The following is a 21,285-nucleotide window of genomic DNA, read 5'->3' on the forward strand; positions in this document are numbered from 1 at the left end:
TGAATTATGTGTTAATTAAAGATTGCCATCACTATGTTGCTTCAATCAATGCCCATCCCCTTTGATTACCTGTATGTGCGGTGCAGCTCCATCACCTTTTCCTCCAGCTCTTTGCTCTGTCCGGGGGCCAGGCTCAGATCATGAACGTAGTCAGTTCCGTGGAGCTCTGGGTCATACTCTCCGAGCTCTGACTGGGCTGCGTAGGAGCCCAGCAGGGACAGTGTGACAAAGGAACAGGGAAGAACACCACGCATAATGTCCTTCCTCAGCTGGAGGCACAGAAAGTACCTGAAGAAGACGTGAAAGGAAAAAATAAGCTCATTTACAAAGACATAAAAACGTAATTCTGGTTTTTCATGCTTTCTTGAGAGTTAGATGAGACGGTCGAGACCACGTAGCTTAGCTTAGCTTAGCATAAAGACTGGAAGCAGGGGGGAACTGTTAGCCTTGCTATGACCAAAGTTTAAGAATAAAGCTCATTAAATAACGTTATATATCTGTGAATTAGTCGATTTCAAGCAAACTATCCCTTTAACCCTTGAGACATTCACCTGGTCAGGTCTTCAGTAAGCTGTGCTGGATCGGGAGGGTAGAATTTCACGTTGAATGTAAACTCATACACAGCACCCGAAACCTGTTTCCGGATCTCTTTGGTGGCTTCCAACCATGTCTGTGGAAAATGAGGGGGAAAAAAAAATAAATCAAAAAAATCACCCACTTCTCACAACCAAATTTCTCGTCAGTGTTGTGTTAAATATCTGGTTATGCTGTTGCAGCCTACCTTGTTAGTCGGTGTTTCCCAGTTCGCGAGGCCAAAGTAATCTCTCTCCAGCAGGTTGACATGGTCACACACCTTAGTTAAAAGTTCTTGGCCTTTAGCATGTTTCTACACGAGAAAGACAGACACACAGACAGAGGGAAAGGGATATTCATCAGTCTTCATAACCATATTCATCTTTAACAAGGATGATAGCCATTTGGGAGGTCTCTTACATCAAGCTCACACTCAAACTGAGTGTCGTCCAGTAAGATGACTTTGCACTGCATGGTTTTCTGACGTTTGGAGCCTTTAGCTTCTTCTGCCTTCTTCTCTGTCTTCTTTTCTTTTACAGGTTTCTCCTTCTTCGCCTCCTCCTTCGCCTTTTCCTCTCCTTTGGCTTCTTTCTCCTGTTTCGCTGGTTCTTCCTCTTTTTTCTCTGTGTCCGCCTCCTTCACTTCCACGGCTTCAGGCTCCTTCTTTATCACAGCTTCCTCCTTGTGTTCCTCTGGAGGCGGCTGGTAGAGGCAAAAACAAGACATTTGCAAAAGTGTGTCAAATACAAATGAAAAGCATGTTTTTGTTAATGATTATGAACTACATATCTCGGTAAATGTACTGCTGTTCAGGCCAGCATGGATATTTTTTGTTTCTGACTAAGCTTTTAGCTCAAACCAGCAATAGTTACTTTCGCTGAGCAAGCACATCATAAAAAATTCATTAGAAAGAAAAAAAAAAACATGTGTTCCCCTACTACAGTCAAATCTGCAGCATGGATTTATATACAGGAGAGCTCTCTTTCTGACCTTCATCTGCAATGCTGTTTGAGATTGAAGACTTATAATTAAAAGAAAGGCTTGACCTTTTGGGATTTCTCATATCTGTCCATTAAATATGAAGCTACAGGCCGGTTAGCTTAGCTTAGCATTAAAATAGAAAGCAGATACAAATGTCTAGCCTGGCTCTGTCAAAAAGATAAGACAATTTACACTTGCACACACTGCAGGCTGTAGCTTCCTATTTAAACAGATAAGAGAGTGGTATCAATCTTCTCACCCAACTCTCTGCAAATAAGCAGATTTCCCAAAATGCAATACTAGAGATAATCTAGGTGTAATATCCGTCAGTGCCACACTCACCTGCGTCTCTGTGCTGCTCACTGAGTGCTGATCCGGAGCCTGCTCAGCGTCCGGCTCGGTTTTAAGCTCAGGCTCCGGAGCAGCAATAGGGGCTTTCACCTGCTCCTCACTCGGCCCTTTCCCCTCCTTCTTCCCTTTGTTCTTCCCCTTCTCTTTTTTCTTCCCTTTTTCCTCTTCCTTATTTTGCTTTTCTTCTGCCTTTTCCTCCTCCTTTCCCTCTTCTTTCTTTTTTGACTCCTCTTTCAGTTTCTCCTCTTCTTTCTTTTTTGACTCCTCTTTCGGTTTCTCCTCTTTCTTTTTTGTCTTCTCCTCTTTTGATTTCTCCTCCTCCTTCTTTTTGACCTTTTCCTCTTCTTTCTTCTTTGTTTTTTCGGCCTCTCTTGCCTTTTCTTCCTCTTTCTTCTTCAATTTCTCTTCTTCTCTCTTCTTCGCCCTTTCTTCTTCCTCTGCTTTCCTCTTTGCTTTTTCCTCTTCCTTCTTCTTTACCTTTTCCTCCTTTTCTTTTTTCTTTGCAACTCTCTTGTCAACGTTTTCCTCTTCTTTAGTCTCTTTCTTTCCAGCGTCTGCCCCCTTGTCTTTAACTTCGGCAGTCTCCTTCTTTTCTTCTTCTTTTGCCTCCAATTTTTCCTCCGCCTTTTCTACAGCCGGCTGTGCTTTCTCTTCCTCCTTTTGCTCCTCTTTCTTTTTCAAGTTTTCCTCTTCCTTTTTCTCCTCCTCCTGCTTCACCTTCTCCTCATCCTTTTTCTCTTCTTTCTTCTTCGCTTCTTTCTTTTTCTTTTTACTGCCTTTCTTCTCAACTTTTTCTTCCTCTTTCTTTTTCTCCTCTTTTTCTTCTACTTTTTCTTCCTTCTTTTTCACTTCTTTTACTTCAGGTGTTTCCTCCACTACTACTTTAGCCTCCTTGGTTTCACTTTTCACTTCTTCCTTCTTTTCCTTCTTCTCCTCTTCTGCCTTGTCAGCTTTTTCCTCTTTGTCTGCTTTTTCCTCCCTGGCTTTCTCTGCTTCAAACCCCTCTCCCTCAGAACACTGCGAGCGGCGTTTGAGGAAAGAGGAGAAAAGGCGAGACAGGCCTTTGCCAGCGGAGGTCCGGGTGCGCGGCTTCAGCTGCTCCTCCTCAGGGGAGGTGGCTACGTCAGCAGGCCCAGGCTCAGAGGCCTGCTCCTGGGCTTTCTTGCCCGACGGCTCCCCCTCCGACTGGGACGCGGGTGCCTCCGGTTTCGGCTTGTTCGCTGGTTCGGTTTCGGGCTCAGCGCCACTGGCCTTCTGCTTGCCCCCAGTGTCCGCCTCACTCACTGCACTTGCCTCTGTTGTCATGGTAGCCACTGGGAAGGAGAACAGAGGGGAGTCAGAGATGGAGAAAGGTCACAGTGCTGTACAGAGTGTAACAGTGCACAGCACGGCTATACTTGGAACACAACAAACAAGATTAGGAGCAATGGACTATTAGCCTGTGTGTAGGAAACAATGGTAAGCAAATGTAATACATGGATTGTTGGATACTGATACAATAAGTAATGTGTACTGATGATCATGTTCAAGGATTATGATAAACAACTTATTTTGAAGCAAACATTTGCTGATTCTAGATTACACATACAGAAACACAGATACAGTTACTTTTTGTTTTTTCTGTTTTATATCTTTGTGTCAGGGAATGTCTTTTAGTTTTTGACTGTAGCGAAAACGAGGAATTGTTGTGATGGCCAATTTTATTTTACTATTTTGTGAGATTCTACAAGTTAAAAAAATGATAGCTTCATCATCAAAATAAGTGGCAGATTCATCAATATTGAAAATATATTAGCTGTAGCTTTACAAACAACAAAAAAAAGTTTTGGAATAAAAAAATGACATGAACAGGACAAGCCAAAATGTTTTTTGCTCATTCTTCTCAATACAGAATGATCTAATGTTATCTTTTATCATGCAAATAGGGTCATCTGTATGCGTGCTTCATTATTCTCACTTATCCAAATTTTATTTATTTATACAATACTGTCTCATTTAAGATGAGGATCTAATCAAGAGCAATTTACCATATTATTATATGTCATTTACATTGCTGCTTTAAGTTTTCATTAGTTGCCTACTCTGAGTGGCATGAGACTTATTCCATAAAACATGAAGCCAACTGCCACCCACAGATTATATTCTGACTCAAAACACACATACTTGCACACACATACACAAACATCACTGCATCACACAATAGCCTTCCTTGTTGAAGATTGTGTCTGTGTCTACATGGAGTTCTGAGGGCAAGCTCACAACATGGCCTATCACAGACTCATTAAATCTCACTGACACAAAGGAGGCATTCTGCTCCAGAGCTGCATATTAGCACCGCCTGGATCATCCTCGCCAAACATGCCTGGCTCTTCATCTCACACAGGCCCATCCTGCACAGGTCATCTGAGGCAGCAGGACTAGGCGATATGATGGTATATACCATGAGATGATATAGTACAGTCAATCAATTGTTAATATTTTTGGTGAATTAGGCTGCTTTGGGCAGTGCTACAAACCAATGAGCAAGACTGCTTTAGAGCAACATTTTTCGATGATTAAGAATGTTAACTTTTCATCTATTTAAATTTGCCAAAAACAGACATTTCTATCTGTTTATTTGATGCATTAACTGTCTCTAAATTGATTTTCATATTTAAAATTTAAAACATCTAAAATTACATATTAGAGCATGGACAGTTAATTCGATTTAGCATCAGCTGACATTAGCTTAACGTAGATAGATAGAAGAAATGTTGCTTTTTATTTCCATGTTGATCACACTGATTTAACAAATTTAAGGGATTCTAATTGAAAAATCCATATCAGCAAATATACTGTAAATGTATTTTTTAAACTTTCACATTACAATATTAGTATCTGCCTCAAAGCCTCCAGTAACTATATTACTTATACTCTGATCAGATTGTATCCATATGCTCTACTTCTACACAGAACATTTACTGTGCGTAGCAGTAAATATGGTACCTGTCCTTTTCAACTAGACTGTACAGTAGTTATAGAACATACCACAGTCACAGTACAAGGGTCTCAGAGTTTAATGCACACGAGTCTGATTCCCTGGTGTGGCAGCGAGAGGACAGATCTGGTATATTTAGAAACTTCTAACCAGCTGATTGAATCACACAACTGAACTGAAATACACAGCAGGTATTATGCAATCCCGCAACACCTCTCCTAGGTGAGATTCATCAGTTACAGGGGTTCGCGTCACAATAACTTTTTGTATTCCATGAGACTGATTTGCATCCTGTCTGGAGTAGGCCCTGTCTAATTGGTGACTAATGTGGCTGTGTTTGTCTCTTCCATATGTAGTTCAAGTCCCACCCTGCCTTGTATGGAGTGGGGGGAGGGGGAATGCTAGACAGGCAGACAGGCGGGCTGGCCAATCTTCCAGATGTACAGGGCCGCCCCAAAGGGTGCAGCCTGGCCCTCTATACCATACACTTCCTACTGGCACTACAGGACAGCAGGAGAGGAGGAGGGGGTACACACACAGAGAGACCAAATCCTCTTTAGCCCTCCCATTGTTTGTGTCCAGTGACCAATAACTGTGCTGCAAATTATAACTAATCCTACCTACCCTTCCCCCCACAGGACCCCCCATAGGCGTATTCCCTAGGTCACCACACACACACACACACACACACACACACACTGGTATGCATCAGTGCTCACGGGCTCCTTTGGGTCTTTTAATGCTCCGTCATCTCAATTGTGATTGTCAGGAAACAGGCATGCTCTTAATGGACCAGCTGAGCTTGTGTCTGCTGCCTCCTCCATTTTGTGTTGCCTATCTAACATCTCTGCTATCAGCCAGCTGAGCAGGGCAAACCTGCATCATGACTGATTGAGATAGCAGCAGCCACACCACAGATGTCTCAATACGGCATCAATCTCTGATAATATGAGGCATATTTCTTTTTTTTGGTGTGGAAGTAATTGGATGAAATATTGCTGTGCTGTTAAAAAAAACCTGCCCTCAATCCTACATAATTAGTGTCTCTAATGAGCTAAATTATAGATGAAGTAGGCTACCCTCTAGCAAGACTGAGCTCGCAAAGAGCTGCTGGATCAGGTGCAAATGCCAGGGCTGGGGTTGAATCAGGATTTTGATTTAGAGTTTCTGTTCCGTTACTTTTAATTGAATCTAATGTTCCCACAGGAAGATAATTGGAAATTTGATTTGACCCAGTGGATTTTACTTAAAGGCAATGTCACATTTTACTTCAAATGATTTGCATTTTATAGAAATTGGCATTATTTTACAGGCTTAAATCGAAGTAACACTAACAGATCATGACTAATTGAGCTCCAAATCATTAATTGTTCTCATCAAAGTTTAAATTGATGCTAACCCCATGACTTCCCCATTAATCCAAGACTCCAGTTTAAAAAAAGATAGATTTTCAGGAATTTATCTAGATACCAAAGCCTTTATATTATCTGCCAGTGATGCTGCAGTGATGCTGCTGTGCGTGTGGTAGTGTGCATATATATGTGTGATGAAATGAGACAAGAGAGCAGAATGGGGCAGAGCTTGCAGAGGAGGAGGATGAGGTATAGTATATAAATAGCTACATGTGCTCAGGATGCAGGGACTCATTAGTTAGCCTTTACAGACAAGCTCATATCTATTTCGGTCCACGGCGTGCTGCACACAACACGCATACGCACATGTGCATACATGTGTGCACGGCCACAAATGCAGACGCTACTACGTATAGCATCATTTTTAAGACAGCAGAGAGATTGCATTAGTTTTGAGTGACTTCCCTGCCCTTTCCTTTCTAACAATGGTCACTGACTGACAAGTAACATGAGTTCCACCATAATGTTACCACGTAGGAATACTAGGACAAAAAGAAAGCATGTTTCCTGGGTACTGAGAGTAGGCTTAAGGAATTAGAAGGAGTTTAGAGTTAATCAGCCCCCAAGTGACCAAGCGAGATTATCTCTATCTACCTGCCTACAGTATCTATCTCACTGTCTCCCTCCACTCTGATTCTCTCTCTCTCATTCTGCCTCTCTGGGTGAGTGTGGGCATCTGTGTGTGTCTTTGTGTGTGTGTGGTGGAGAGAGAAAAGCTGCCAGAAGCACAGTTGCGATCAGCTGTGCTGATTCATGGCTTTATGCAGAGCCCCGCCTACCTGGCTGAAAATCAACAGAAATTAACTGAAAGCCAAGATATCAGTCCTCAGACCACATGGTGGCTCCTATTAACCTCTCTTAAGTAAACACAGACACACATGCCAACATACACGCTAACATGTGCCCGGCTAAACTGTTAGTATGTTCAGTTAAAAACACACAAGCATGCCCAGCAACATCATGAATACACATAATATGGGTGGGGGGCTAAATATCTTATGATATGTGTGAATGTCTACTACTTCTTAAATAATCCTATGGTGTAAAATAACACTGCATGCTTTCAAGATTATGGCGCGACATGTAGAGCAATTCTTGCAACAAATGTTAATTGTGATCAAACTTTAAATGAAGCACTGGAATCGTGGATTATGTGTGTACTGGGTGATACTAATTGGGCAACAAAGGGTTATTTTAGTCTAGTCCTCTGTGTAACCCTATCCTGAACCCAGTTCTAAACTGATCAATACACACAGATGGTCAGTGCGCCTGATGCTGTAACATGAACCGACATGGGAAAAGAATGAAGTAGCTGGATTGATTTACTGTGGTTGCCCTGAAAGCAATTCTGAATCCATTTTCCAACATCACCTCAGCCAAAATCCCACTGGCAGAGTAGTATATCTGGACATTAGTGCACATTATGAAAGAAGGGTTCTTTTTTTTTATGTTGGGCACAAAATCCAATACTTCGTTAAATGATTTAAAAAGGAGAACCTGTGAATTAAATTTACTATATTTAAATAAAAATAATTTTTGTTTTGTGATTACTTGTGTGACGATTAAGTAAAGATTGATTGTTTTACATAGTTTTCTACGCTCATCCAACCCTGGTTCCCTCATTCATGACGAAAAGCGCAAATGACGCTGTACAGTATGCAGAGTCTGTTCTCTATTTAGTAATGCTCAGACAACAGAGTAGTAGTCTAACTGCACGAATGCATCATAACTCCCAAAAGAGGATTAACACCAGCAAGCTCTTCTGGGACCTCGGTGACCTCACTCTCACACAGCAGAGCCAAAAACATCCTTCAGCCATCACTTCAGCAGCTCTGTGTTTTACAACGCCGCTGATTCAGCAGTACAGGAGACCCCGAGCACCCGGGTCTTATCTCGTGTCATTTTTTAACCTCTGTGTTTACTTCTGTTGCAGTCCTACTGCATTAATGCTGCCTCTGTCTTTCCCCTCGTCCTCCCCACGTCATATCTGCAGTGCTTCATAAAAGATTATCTCACTATATATATCCAGTGGTATCATCAATGGAGATGAGGCTTATTGGATGAGTTTCTCTTTAAGTGCACACACAGGGACAGACACACATTCACATATGCCGCCCCCTCCAGCGGGGATGGATATTTTTAACCTATAGCCTACACTCCTACTGGGGGTAAAAGCAAGTCATCTCAAGCAGAAAATGAAAACCAAAAGCGATGCCATCTCTCTGAAAACAGCATGAAAAACCAACATCTGCACATCAGAGCGGACACATTTTAGGATACACACCTCAAAGAGAAGCATTCGAGAGTAAGAACATCCCGACACGGAGAGACAAAAGTGCATCACCCGGAACAATAACTACTTAACATATGAATGATTTAGGGGGACAAAACATGACAATCACATCACCTTCAGTTCATCATGTTAATGTCTCTTATACATCACACTGAATGTGATCAGACCTCTCTATACTGTACTCTTATGTGAAGATGAGCCATTAGTAGAATAAAATAAGGTTTAATATAAAATATACTCAGTTTTTTCTTCCATTGATCATCATTTACCTAATTTTATTAACCTTCACATTACCTCATAGTACAGCCGAATGCGTGGTTTTAATACAGAAACAAACAGAAATTGTAGTAGTAGTAGAAATAGAGTAAGTTTCTTAAAATCTTACACTCTTAAAGCAGAGTGATCACTTGCATGCCCATTCATTTTTACAAAAACAACTCAACACATGTAGAAAACGCATCGCTGCCTCCGCCGATACGGAGCGCTTTTCATGTATGGGGCTCTTCTAAGACTGCAAGAGGGCTGTTTTAATTGGGCAACATATAGCCTATATGACTTTAATTTGCCTGAAATCGTCGTTGCAATGTGGCATGGTAACAAAGCCTCAAACGACTCAAATTTCCAACTTTTCCCCCCCTCAATCAAACCGCAGAAACAGTTAAGAGGCAGCATCGGGCCAGCGTGCCAGGGTATTTAAACAAATCTGTGTATGAAAATGGCGCCGAATGTACAACAAAACAAATAAACACCAACTCATCCCCACCGCCCGAGGAACACACATCTAAAATTTGGCTTACCTACTCTAGGATTAGCATCAATCGGAAAGCAAAGAGCAACAAAATCCGACAAAAATCCTATATTCCGCACGTTCAGAGGAGAAACAATGTTGCGGAGCGACACATGCTTTGTTGTGCTGAAGGTGTCCGATGCTCGTAAAGGGGTGGAGTCTCACACTGAGGCTTGGACTTGAGTTGGCCAACTGAGCAGCGATCAGCACGCCTCACAACCGCATGCAAGGTGGAGGAGATGGACACAGTTTTCATATAATGCTGATTAGAGCTGCTCCATGCCACTAAATGAAAGGTTATGTTAAGATATCGGAATAGAAATATAAAACAATTCTGGAGCAATCTAACTCTAAAAACCACTGATCCAGTGTCTAACAGCAATCCATAAGTGTTCAAATCTGATGAGGAACCTCAGATTTCTACTAGTGTCAGTCTCATGCTTATGAAAGAGGACATTCACATTGTCAAGTTTTAATTCACAACTCATCACTATGTTGGTGCGATACATTAAGCCTCCTTACAACAATCCCCAACAGACGTGGAGTAAGGCGGACTAAAGAGTGCAATCATTAACACAGTACAATGTCCAGAAACAGGAGGGAGGCACAGAGGCACACAGCAATACTCCTCAGAGTCTTCACCAGTCTTTTCAGGCACCAACGTGGTGCTTTCATCTGCATAGTGTGAGGGACCACAACCTTGATCCAAGTGGTGAGATTTAAAAGTGGCACAGTTTCAGATTCATTAAAAAAAAATCAAACCGGAGAACGTAACTAACACCAGACCCGCCCTCAAACACCTTATCTAAAAAAATTCAAAAACAAACCAGCACACACATGTGCGTCCGATCAAGCTGTCTTAATGGACCCCGGCATGGTCCCCACCCATCTGCCTGACCCCATTAGGGCCATACGGCTCATAGGCAGAAGAAGGGGGTGGGTATAGGGGTTCATTATTCTCACAGCCACATCGGGGAATAGGAACCATCACTTTTGTCTCAAAGAGGCAAGTTCATGTGGCATGCACAGCAGCGCCACATGTCATTTCTGGGCAATTAATTTGCTATGCACTGAAGAAAAATGTCTTACCAGTACAAAGAAAGGTGAGTCCGTGAATGTTATCATAAAGTCCAAAAGGAGGAATCAAGAAGCAACACCAAATAAGAGAAACATAAAATGTCTCTCTAACGCAGTAACAGTCGATAATCGTGTTTTCTTCTTTAGACTTTGATCACTGAGCACAAGCACACAAAGTAGTGGTGTTAAACATTTACTGTGACCTAATGCGTTAACAGGAAGACTCTGGTGCATTCCAACCGAGTACAAACAGATATCTCGATATAGTTAATTTGCTTCCTCTGCTTCAGTTTGGGATGGAATGAACAAGTCAGGGAGATAATAAGAGGAAGAGCGAGGGAGAGACACAAAGACTACCGAACTACTCGCGTTGCCTTCAGTTGCTTAGGAACCCCTGCCCTGCCCTGTGCCTACTGCAAGGAGCAGGTGTTGAGCTGGACCCAGGAGAGGGAGGAGAGACAGAGCAGAGAAGGGAGGAGAAAAGGAGCAGCACTCACAGACCCACAGTCCCTTGAGACCATGACAGACTGGAACCACAGACTCTGAGATGAGCACAGTAGACACACCCAAAACACTGACGTACACTCCCCCCCCAGTCACTCTTCCTCATTTGCTCAAAAGCACGGGCAAACACGCACATACGATGGCGCAGTGCATTACTCCGACTGAGTGCGTGGGGGTTATGTTTGTTTGGAACATCTTTATCCCTCTCTGGCTCCATCACCCAGTGGTTACATAATGTCCCATACCACTTCCACCCAATTCATCTCTCTTTGACTTTCAATACCGCATCTGGGTACACATCACACACCGTGCCGCCTTCCCTCCTGGATCTTATGTAAAACAACTTTGAAAATGCCTTAAATGTGAATTTTGAGTGCATGTGATGGGGGCATGGTTTGCAGGGGTTTTATTTGTGCTCAGGAGCCGAGCTCTCAAGAGCACTAACGGGATAGATGGTAACAGCGCATCAATATTCATAGCACACCATTAAGTTATGAAGAATTTATGAACCAGGAGTGTTCTGTGTTTCTGCCCCTTTCTTCCAGCAGACATGTTGTCCATCCTTCTTGTTTTGGGGCAAGTTTAAAATTCTCACCTTCATACACTACTTAGAGAATTCAGATTAAAGACAAGAAGAAATGAGTCAGGGTGTATATTGAGTGCATCCTGTGCTGTAACCTAATACAGAGAATAGGATGGGGCAACTTTACAAAAAGAACTGTCATGGATTTTTGCAGCTAGTAAAACTCCCATTAATATTTTGCATCAAGAGACAATATGCAAAGCGATGAGCCAGATTGGAAATGAAACGCTCACATTAATATGCATGCACTTGGATGTCATCTGAGATCTCTTAAAAGACATTGTACCAAGCCCTGGAGCTCACACTACTCTGAACAGATTGTGGAGGACATTCTACCCCCCCCTAAGTACATGCCACATTGTGTTTGATTATCTGATGCTACTGTAAGTGGCTGTGTTTTCTTAGTTTACACTGCCACCTGGTGGAGAGATAGTGAATGAATCAAATTTTCACATGCACTATGCTGATATGTAACAGTGAGTGTGAGAAGTATGCAAACAAACATAATTTCCCTAAACTTCTCTACACATATTAAACCTCGCACTGTAATTTCAATTCTTCCATTTCCTTATGTTGACATTTCCCCAATACACAGTGCAAGCTGGATCTAAATATGTGCACACATATGAGAGTCTTATAACAAACACAATCCATGGTAAAAGATCAAATCACTAGTTTAACATGAATTATTTGTTAGAGAGAGGGAATCCCCACCAACACTAATCTACTTTAACATAGAGCTTTAGGCATGCTGGGAGCATGTGTTCATGAGAGATAAAGATGTGTTTGCGTCCAGATGCCTCAGGGTGACACCCCTCCCAAAACTAGCATGATGTGGACACCAGCAGGTCAACATAAAGCCATAATTTCATCTACAAAGGCTCTCATTGGGATTCTATCACAATGCTGTTTTTTGTTTTTTTAAATCTGATCAAAAGGATGTCACATAATTTTTTTTGTTACTCACTCTTAAAATAACCTAATCATAAACTACAACAACCTTTTTCTCCTGGTATATGTAGAAATACTCAAGGTTGAGAAATCGCAGTCACTTTGTCACACCAATAAAGAAACAATCATGGTAGAAAAGCATTCAAACCAGACACAATCAAAAGATACAGAAGGAGTCTACAAAGTCTTCCCTCAAATCCCAGTGTGGATGGCAAAGTCAAATAGAAGTAATGAAGAATTAATATTTAATAGTCTCTATAAAGACTGATGAGCTATTACTTAAAAGAACCATTGCATAAATATCATAAACAAATAAAGGAAATGCTTCACTGCAGCGGAGAGTAGGGTTTGTTTTATTATAATTAAACTCTACATTACCTTTAAATCATATTGTGGTATATTAAGGGGACATTTATCTACTTCATAAGGTCAATTCATTGTCATTATGTATGCAAAACAGCAGCACAATACCCCCCAAATCAGCCTTACATCCAGTGGTTCAATCCGATCGTTACTACAACAATGCCTTAGTTATTCATATTGTTCATACAACTTAAACAATATTGATACTCACATTAAATCCATGTAGAAGGTCATTGTAGATGACATGGGCAATCCCAGACAGTGTGGCCAGGTCAGAGAGACAGAGAGAGGGAAAACAGTGTGTCAGGTCAGTAAAATACATATTTTATCTATGTGACAGGACACATGACAGAGAGTTTACATAATTAAAGGTGATGGCACACAAAGTCAAGCAGATGTACAGTACTCAGGTGAAGGCATTTTGCATAATACATCACTTAAAGAGGTAGCCTGAGCACATAAGCTACTAATTCATCACATAAACTATGAGCCTGAATCAGGACATAGCACATAACATACAGTGCTAGTATCCTTGGAGAACAGAAAAACATGCTTATAAATAAGTGAAATTTACAGGTTTTCCTCTAGATTTCTCCTTGTTATCAGCACAAAAACAGACCTACATCATTTACATAACTCCTACAGGATTAGCTTTGACCTTGTTCTCTTCTTTCTGATAATGAAATCAGCTGTTTGCTTTCCAAAGCATGAGTCTGTAAGTTGGTGACAGCAACCTCAGAACAAACCCTTCACAGACATTTCTTATCATTTTTTATAGCGTAGCTACTCGAAGCACTACACTAAACTGTGAGCACTGTTTTTTTTATTATTTCCTATGCAGCCTAACAGCACAAACATCAGTGAGCTCGTCGCATTTGACATAATCCCTCTAAATACGGCGCGCTGAACTCTGAGCGAACCGCCGCCGCCAGCACACGGGGAAATGAACAACCTCGCCGGGGAAGGTGTGCGATATAAACAACAACAACAACAACAACAATAATAGCCTCATACCTGAGCAGACGGATGAATCCTCCGCGCGTTTTCCTCCACCTTTATTTTGGTGTCATAATTCCGGCGTTTCCCTCCAGAGCAAGTTGGGAGACTATCGATCAGGGTTTCCACTGAGAGGCGGCGTCGCAGCAATGACGAAGCACTAAGTAGTGATGGGTGGAGATGCGAGGTGGGAGCGTGGAAGGGGAAAAAAACCCTGATGAGTCGTTACGTGTTGTTACTAAAGGTAATGACATGCTGGGAGGCTCTGAGGGATACAGCGTTACATGTCCTTACTTAAAATGTCCAGGCAGTTCTGTTTGCAGGTGAGTCAGGTGCAGTGTAGTTCCTGACTGCGGGTGAAGTAATGCAAACTGCCTACAAGACACACACACACACACACACACACACACAGAGAGAGAGAGAGAGAGAGAGAGAGATGGGGGAAGCACTTAAGGAGGCGTCAAGGAAATAGTGTTCGTGTTGGCACCAAGGATTCTTAAATCAAAATGACAGCTAAGCGCAAAAGCAGGTGCAGCTCTCCTGCTGTGTGGTGGTGTGTTTACTTCAGTAGTTTCGGTATGAGGGCCCAGATATCAGAGAGGAATGTGTGGTCAAAGATTAAGCCTTTTGTTCAGCTACTGCCAACTTTTGTGCCAGTTGTACAGAGACTGGTCTCATATCAGCAAAGTCACAACCACCATACCTCTGTATGTGGAGCCATTTCTGCATGCAGACTTTACTGGTGGCTCCACACAGGGGCGCTGTTATGTGTGTGTGTGTGTGTGTGTGTGTGTGTGAGAGAGAGAGAGAGAGAGAGAGAGAGAGAAGGTAGGAAACACTTAACAACAAAGTACACGTTACAGACACCAAGAAAACAAAACTTGGGCTTATTAGTAATGATAGTGCCTGTAACAAGTCGTTCCTAAATAAATATGAAGCATGGATTTTAATAGATGTATAAGTGTTTAATATCTGTCCCCCTCAGATAAAGTGGTGCATCCTTAAAGTCTTCCTCCCCTCTCCAAATTGTGTTTTAGCTTTTTGTTAGTTGAATGTTTGGTCTTCATTTGCAGGATTTTCACATTGATCTGTTGGAGGGAGAAGTTTCTCTGTGCTCACATTAAACTTCAGTTTAAGACGTGCACATACAAGCATGGTTTTGTGTCACAACTAGTATGCAAGACAATCATGGTCCAATATTCAACTCCCACACGCCTCATGTAAAAACTGGAAGCCTCTGAGCATATACAGAGAACTGTTTTTTTTTTTTGTTTTTTTTTTCATTGTAGGAGACAGAGGAAATTAGAAGAGTAACTTAAATAATTGTGTAGAGGTGTTATTATAAATTATTATATATATTATATTATATTATATTATTATTATTTGGTTGCTATCATGTGTACAAGACTGACACACAAATCTGGCTCCATTTAATGACCTTGTATGTCTCCTTAAATAGCAGCGCGAATCCCCATAAGGTACAGTACAGTCTAGCAGCTGCTACAGATGGAACATCTGCCTCAGTATTACCTAAAACCCAGCGGCCAGTGTTGGCTCAGTCCCAGTTGGTTAGTCAAATATATCTGGCCTTAAAGGTGTACTCTTCCATAAAGCTGAGACGGACAAAAAACCCCACAAAAAATAGACAGATTTAAAAAAAAAGAGGATGGTCAAACTTAAAGCAGCAGAAGTTGTTGAAGCTCCAAAAAACAATATATCGCACTGTTCATGCCTATAAACTGGACATCATGGGTAAAATTAGTGTGGAGTGTCCCTTTACCCCACAGTGCTTATTTATTTTTTATTTTTTCAGTTCTCATTGACAAAAAAAGAAACTTAAATATACTTCCATTCAACTTTCACATGCAGTATATTCTCACACGGAGGACAACACCTCTCATCCATTATCATGCGGAGCAGCCAGGGTCCACCCAGTGTGATTAACTTGACACACTGACGCTACAGCCTTCTGGATGGTCGTACATGAAGATAAGCGCAACCGCCACCACCAACACGCACCAGTTCAAACACATGCTTCATGATTCTTCACAAAAAGTGTGAAACCCTGTTCAGCCTACTGAGGGCATGTTGCCCCCTGTTGAACGTTTCCACAACTGCTTCATGCAGGTATTCAGATAGATAGATAGATAGATAGATAGATAGACAGATAGACAGATAGATAGATAGATAGATAGATAGATAGATAGATAGATAGATAGATAGATTGATTGATTGATTGATAGATACCATATATGCATGAAAAAAAATTGGAATCCATATAAGCTATTTTTATAGTTTTGTGAAACTGGGGCTTGTTTGTACTTTTCCACTGGTTATTGTGAACAGGATAATAACAATAATAATAATAATAGGGTCATTTCAATGTATGGTTAAAAATAAGTTTTTCAGCTTCTGACGGAAAAAGATAACAAAAAAAAAAAAGAAAAAAAAAAAACCCTGAACAATGCAGCTGAGTTTGAATCAATCAACACCCAGTGTAATACAACACAGTGACCAGGAAGACAGCAGAGCGGCTGGGGATGACGACAGACAGCCCTTTGTAGGGAATAAGATCTTACTCGGTGCCGAAAGAGTAGAAGTTATGACTTTAATATGGCTGATGATAAGGGCCCGTTTCTAACATCATGTATTATTTTCTACCTGTCGATCGGGGCCGCGATATTCCAGATCCTGGAAGAGCCAAACTGGAAATCAGCCAGAGACAAATATAAGCTACAGAAGGAGAACATTGTGAAGAATTATCCCTGTTTGACTAAAGAAGGTCTGGATGAGATTTTGGAGGTATGAATCCATTTGTTTTTAAATGTGTGGCAGGAAACCTGTGGCTGGTGAGTGATAGGTTGTCCATGTATCTCTTACTGCTGCCTGTTGTTACTGTAACTTTGCGGAGATTGACGGCTGATATGCTGCCCGTCAATCCTCATAAAGCTTTTATATCAAAATGAATGAAAGCTGTATTAGACAGTATTTCTCTAACCACAGTGGATTCGAGCTTATCTAACAAACACTGGAAGAGTAAAAGAGAAGTTCGTTACATTTATATGTGGCGACTCAGAACCCGTTTTTCCTGCTTTTACGAACAGACAACAAACACCAACCTGAAGTGGATTATGTCAATAAAAATACTTTTCTTTTTTTAAAGTTATTCTTTGGTTAAATAACGATGTTCACAGTGTCTTAATGAGACCAAAAAAGGTTCCAGTACCCTAGTTCAGCACAACCCTAACCCTAAACACACCGAAAACCGAACGCTAATTGGTTTTGCCGTTTCTTATCCTTTTTAACGAACAAAGGACATATTCAGTGCTGTTGTTTTAGTGTTAATCTATCTGTGTTTACACACTTACTATGGCGTTAGGACCTCCCCAGCATTGTTGTAGGCAGAAATACCGAGGTCCAAAAACTGAACTTGCATTAAAGCATCAAAGTAGTTATGTTTAGGCCGTTATTTCTTCACCACTTCTCTCGTTTAAACCTCGGGAAAAAAATACTAAACTCCACTCCTCAGTGGTGGTAGCTATATGCACAACAGAGGTGGCGGTACTCAGTAATAATAATAAGTAAGTGTACTTGTGGACAAAAATCAGAAGTAGCACTGGCCCATTTCATTCACTGGTTCACAGTCTTATTTATTACAGCACATGAAAGCTGTACGCATTCACGATCCAAACAACGTGTGCTGAGCGTGAAGGTGCATGTCTGCTGAAGCCGCAACTATTTGAATGTTTGCCCAAGGTGTGTCTGCTGCTGTAATGGCTGCCTCCGTTGTGACTTTGATATACATTTCAAGTCGTGATACGCAGTTTAAATGCTGTTTGCTGTCGGTGTCATTAAGGGGAAGCAGTAGCTAGAAGTTACAGCAGTGTGTGAATGGGTTGTGTTGAGATTTATTTACTGTTTTTCACCCAGATAGTGTCAGAGGCCGCGGGCCAAGGTGTGTCCATCACCGGAGAGATTCATCGCAACACGTGGGACTGGACCAACTCTGTCATCTTTGCTTCCACCATTGTCACCACTATAGGTTTGTATTAGATCTACAGTATCAGGCACCTATAATCCTCCATAATGATATTATTCTGTCTGGTCCACTTCTTTGAGGAAGAGCTCTGGCTTCAGAAATGTTGTACTGCTGCTGGTTATGAGTTTATTGACCATTTTGATTCATTCTGGAGAGAGCATTACTTAGGATGGCATTCACCTAAACAGACATGGGATGAAGCAGTTTGTGTCCAGTGTGAGGAAATCTCCGCCTATTTTATCTGACTTTTTCTGCAGGCCCCTATACCAGTCAGTCCCTCAGCTGTTCATATGCTCATCAACAACCAATCCAGACTGTCCAGGGCTAAGTTATATTACATTACACGTTACATTTTAGGAATAAAATTCAATTAAATCTCAATTGTAACCTATTTCAATTCAGTGTAAACTCATACTGGATGCTGTTCAACCCTATCTAAGTTTGTTCTTCTTAAAGGACCAGTGTGTAGGATTTAGTAGCATCTAGTGAAGAAGTTTCAGATTGCAATTTACTGAACACCGCTGTTCAGTTTTACAAATTCGTCTGTATTTGTCAGAATGAGGACAGGCTGTGATGTGTGTTGGAGAAACTACGGCGGCCGCAGAACTTGTGAAAAATGCTTAAGCTTCAGCCAGAAACATGGCGGCACCCGCAGAAGGCAACCCGCACCGACAAATAATTTTTATGTAGCCTGCCGATTTTATTGTCGGGAATGATCTTGAGTTTTTTTTTTCCTGATCACCAAACCCTGGCTGACCCAGGATAATATATTTCCCCTAGTTGAATAAGCCCAAATGAACTGTCTTTTTCTGTATCTATAGCCCTCTATTTTATTATCTCAGGCGACCCACAGACCTTCTGCATTCTGATTTACAGACAAGCCAAATCCACAACTGGTTTCATCACAGAATTCTCAAAACTCAAATAAATTTGACCATATTCTGGTTCTGGCAGATTTTTCAATTTACAAGAATCTGAAAATTGTCATTCATGCATTTATTACATCCCATTTAAACTACTCTAATTCACTCTACTTGTGCTGAAGCAAACACAACCTCTCCAGATTTCAGTTAATTCATAATGCAGCTGCTAGACTCCTCACCATTTCTAACAAAACTTTAACTTCATTACACTGGCTGGCCTGTGCTTTTTAGAATCAATTTTATGATTTTAATTATCACTTTTTAAGGTCTGGATGGGACTGGCCACTGATTATATCAATGCCTGTCTAATTCCATATGAGTGTAAGTGTAGCCTGAGATCCTCCAATGGCTCCTTTTAGAGATTCCTAGATTGAAAAGCACGGGCGACTGGGCTTTTGCTATCAGTTCTCTAAAGCACATCTAAAAACATGCCTTTTCAAATGTGTGTTTACTTAATTCCTTGATGTGTTTGTCTAATAATCTATTCTACTGTTTTATCTTAAATCTCATCTTGTGATTTTTACCTTTGTTATTTTAATGCTGTTGTTTTAATGTCATTGAATTTAATTTTGCTGTTGTAAAGCTCTTTGTTACTGAAATGTGCTATACAGATAAAATGTGTTGTTATTATTATTATTATTATTAGTAGTAGTAGTAGTAGTAGTATTGGTAGTAGTAGTAGTACTTTGTGATAAGAAAAATAATTTATTAATACATTGCATTAGTCATTAAGAACAAAAAAAAACCTCAAACCTGATTAATGAATAACTTAGTGCACATTTGATGGCCTTCAATAATAAAAGATAATAAATAATAATCTTAAAAAGACAAAGCACGTAATAGAGGAAGTTACACTGTAACCAACTGTTTCCCAAGTTTTATTCTTACTGCTTAATGATTCATACATGACTTATTAACCAATGATTAGCCAATATTTACAGTGTATTAACCTTTATAAAACATTCCTTATATCTCTCAGTGTTGTGCAATAATATTTCTTCTTTTTTTTTAACTACAGGTTTTGGTAATGTCGCTCCCAAGACTAAAGGTGGTCGTGTGTTCTGCATCCTGTACGGTCTGTGTGGGATCCCCCTATGTCTGGTGTGGCTAAGTGAGCTGGGTTCATTCTTTGGAGACCGGGCCAAACGTCTGTCCCAGGTTCTGATCCGTAAAGGCATATCAGTGGTAAGATGGTCTGATTGGAAGCAGGTGTTAGTGTGAATAATGTAATAAAAGGCAATTCCATCAAGTTATTGTAATATAATATGATTCTTTGCTGCCTTCTGTCAGAAAAAGGTCCAGTTGACCTGTACAGCCATATTCCTGTTATGGGGGCTGTTGGTGCATCTGGTGATCCCTCCAGTTGTTTTCATGTCTGTGGAAGGATGGACCTACCTGGAAGGCCTCTATTACTCTTTCATCACACTCACAACGGTTGGTTTTGGAGATTATGTGGCAGGTAGGTTTGATTTTTAGCATAATGTCACTCATTTTATCTAAGGTTAATGTGTCCATGAAGTCATTTGTGGGTCTGAACTTTTCCTTTTTTTAAGTCCTGTGATATAAAACTCATACCGGTTAATTGACTCTCATTTCAGGTGTAAATCCAAACATTGAATACCCCAGACTGTACAGAGTGTTTGCAGAGATATGGATCTACATGGGCCTGGCCTGGCTGTCTCTGTTCTTCAGCTGGAACGTCCACATGGTGGTGGAAGCTCACAAGGTGCTAAAGAAAAGAAGACACAGGCACAGACGCTTCTATGATGAAGAACCCCAGCCTGTAGAGGACAGCCCAGATGTAAAGCCGACCGTTATTGACATTTTCGACTTCCCGAAGGACGAAGACTACAGCACTGTCATCAAGATGATTGGAGCCACAGTCAACCTAAAAAAGCCTTCAGACAACATAAATCGCTCAAAAAGCTGCAGCGACATCTTGGCCACCAACATCCAGACCCTGGAACACTCGCCCCGGCACAGACGCATGATCAGTATCAGTGACGTGTTCATGAATGCAAAGGCCGTCGCGGACAAAGATGAACAAAAAGGAGAGTGTTCTCTAATACAAGAAAGCAACCGAAGCTCTGAACCTGCAGAATTTGTGAGGACTGATAATGAGGACAAGGACAGTTGTGCATTTGATTCAGAAACTAACGGTATTGTCTTCACTGTGCCTACCAAAGAGGCTGCAGAAGAGGAAAGTGTACAGCACCCGGATGGTGGAGGGACAAGGTTTACAATTTCCAAGGTAGTAGATGAAGAAGATTTGGATAAAGATGAAAAAGGGTAAAGATCGTTTCTAAAACTACCTTTACCTTTGCCAAAAATTATGGAATCAGTCAGGCTCTGTTGTGGGTAGGAGTTTTAAGTAATGTAAATACTGTATGTATCAAGAATTCATTTTGTGAAAATGATACTAAATAAATCGATACAAACTTAAGCTGCCCTGTTAGACGGTTTCTTACTTTACAG

The 21,285-nt window shown here is 41.1% G+C and overlaps 2 protein-coding genes across 16 annotated transcripts in view; one reads left to right on the forward strand and one right to left on the reverse strand.

Moving 5' to 3' along the window:
* LOC127366519 (uncharacterized) overlaps nucleotides 1-13,807 on the reverse strand; it is a 33,599-nt gene extending 19,792 nt beyond the window's left edge. For 7 of the 15 annotated variants that reach the window (XM_051405503.1, XM_051405499.1, XM_051405502.1 and 4 more), the window contains exons 1-6: nucleotides 9,389-9,534; nucleotides 1,897-3,218; nucleotides 994-1,275; nucleotides 782-886; nucleotides 552-670; nucleotides 70-288 (exon numbers count right to left, since the gene is read on the reverse strand). In XM_051405503.1, the coding sequence (XP_051261463.1) occupies nucleotides 70-288; nucleotides 552-670; nucleotides 782-886; nucleotides 994-1,275; nucleotides 1,897-3,218; nucleotide 9,389 (2,048 nt within the window). In that variant the 5' untranslated portion in view covers nucleotides 9,390-9,534. Of the gene's footprint in view, nucleotides 1-69; nucleotides 289-551; nucleotides 671-781; nucleotides 887-993; nucleotides 1,276-1,896; nucleotides 3,219-9,384; nucleotides 9,535-10,463; nucleotides 10,714-13,063 lie in introns of those variants that run through there. The other 8 variants (XM_051405505.1, XM_051405504.1, XM_051405506.1 and 5 more) reach the window with 4 other exon arrangements.
* A 2,522-nt stretch (nucleotides 13,808-16,329) lies between these two features.
* LOC127366550 (potassium channel subfamily K member 5) lies at nucleotides 16,330-21,253 on the forward strand. Its single transcript, XM_051405591.1, has 5 exons — nucleotides 16,330-16,650; nucleotides 17,779-17,890; nucleotides 19,829-19,995; nucleotides 20,101-20,269; nucleotides 20,409-21,253. The coding sequence occupies exons 1-5, from the start codon at nucleotides 16,462-16,464 to the stop codon at nucleotides 21,101-21,103; spliced, it is 1,332 nt and encodes a 443-aa protein (XP_051261551.1). The 5' UTR covers nucleotides 16,330-16,461; the 3' UTR covers nucleotides 21,104-21,253.
* The last annotated feature ends 32 nt before the right edge of the window (nucleotides 21,254-21,285 follow it).

The sequence above is a fragment of the Dicentrarchus labrax genome, unplaced genomic scaffold (assembly GCF_905237075.1).
Source record: "Dicentrarchus labrax unplaced genomic scaffold, dlabrax2021, whole genome shotgun sequence".
Lineage (NCBI taxonomy): Eukaryota > Metazoa > Chordata > Actinopteri > Moronidae > Dicentrarchus > Dicentrarchus labrax.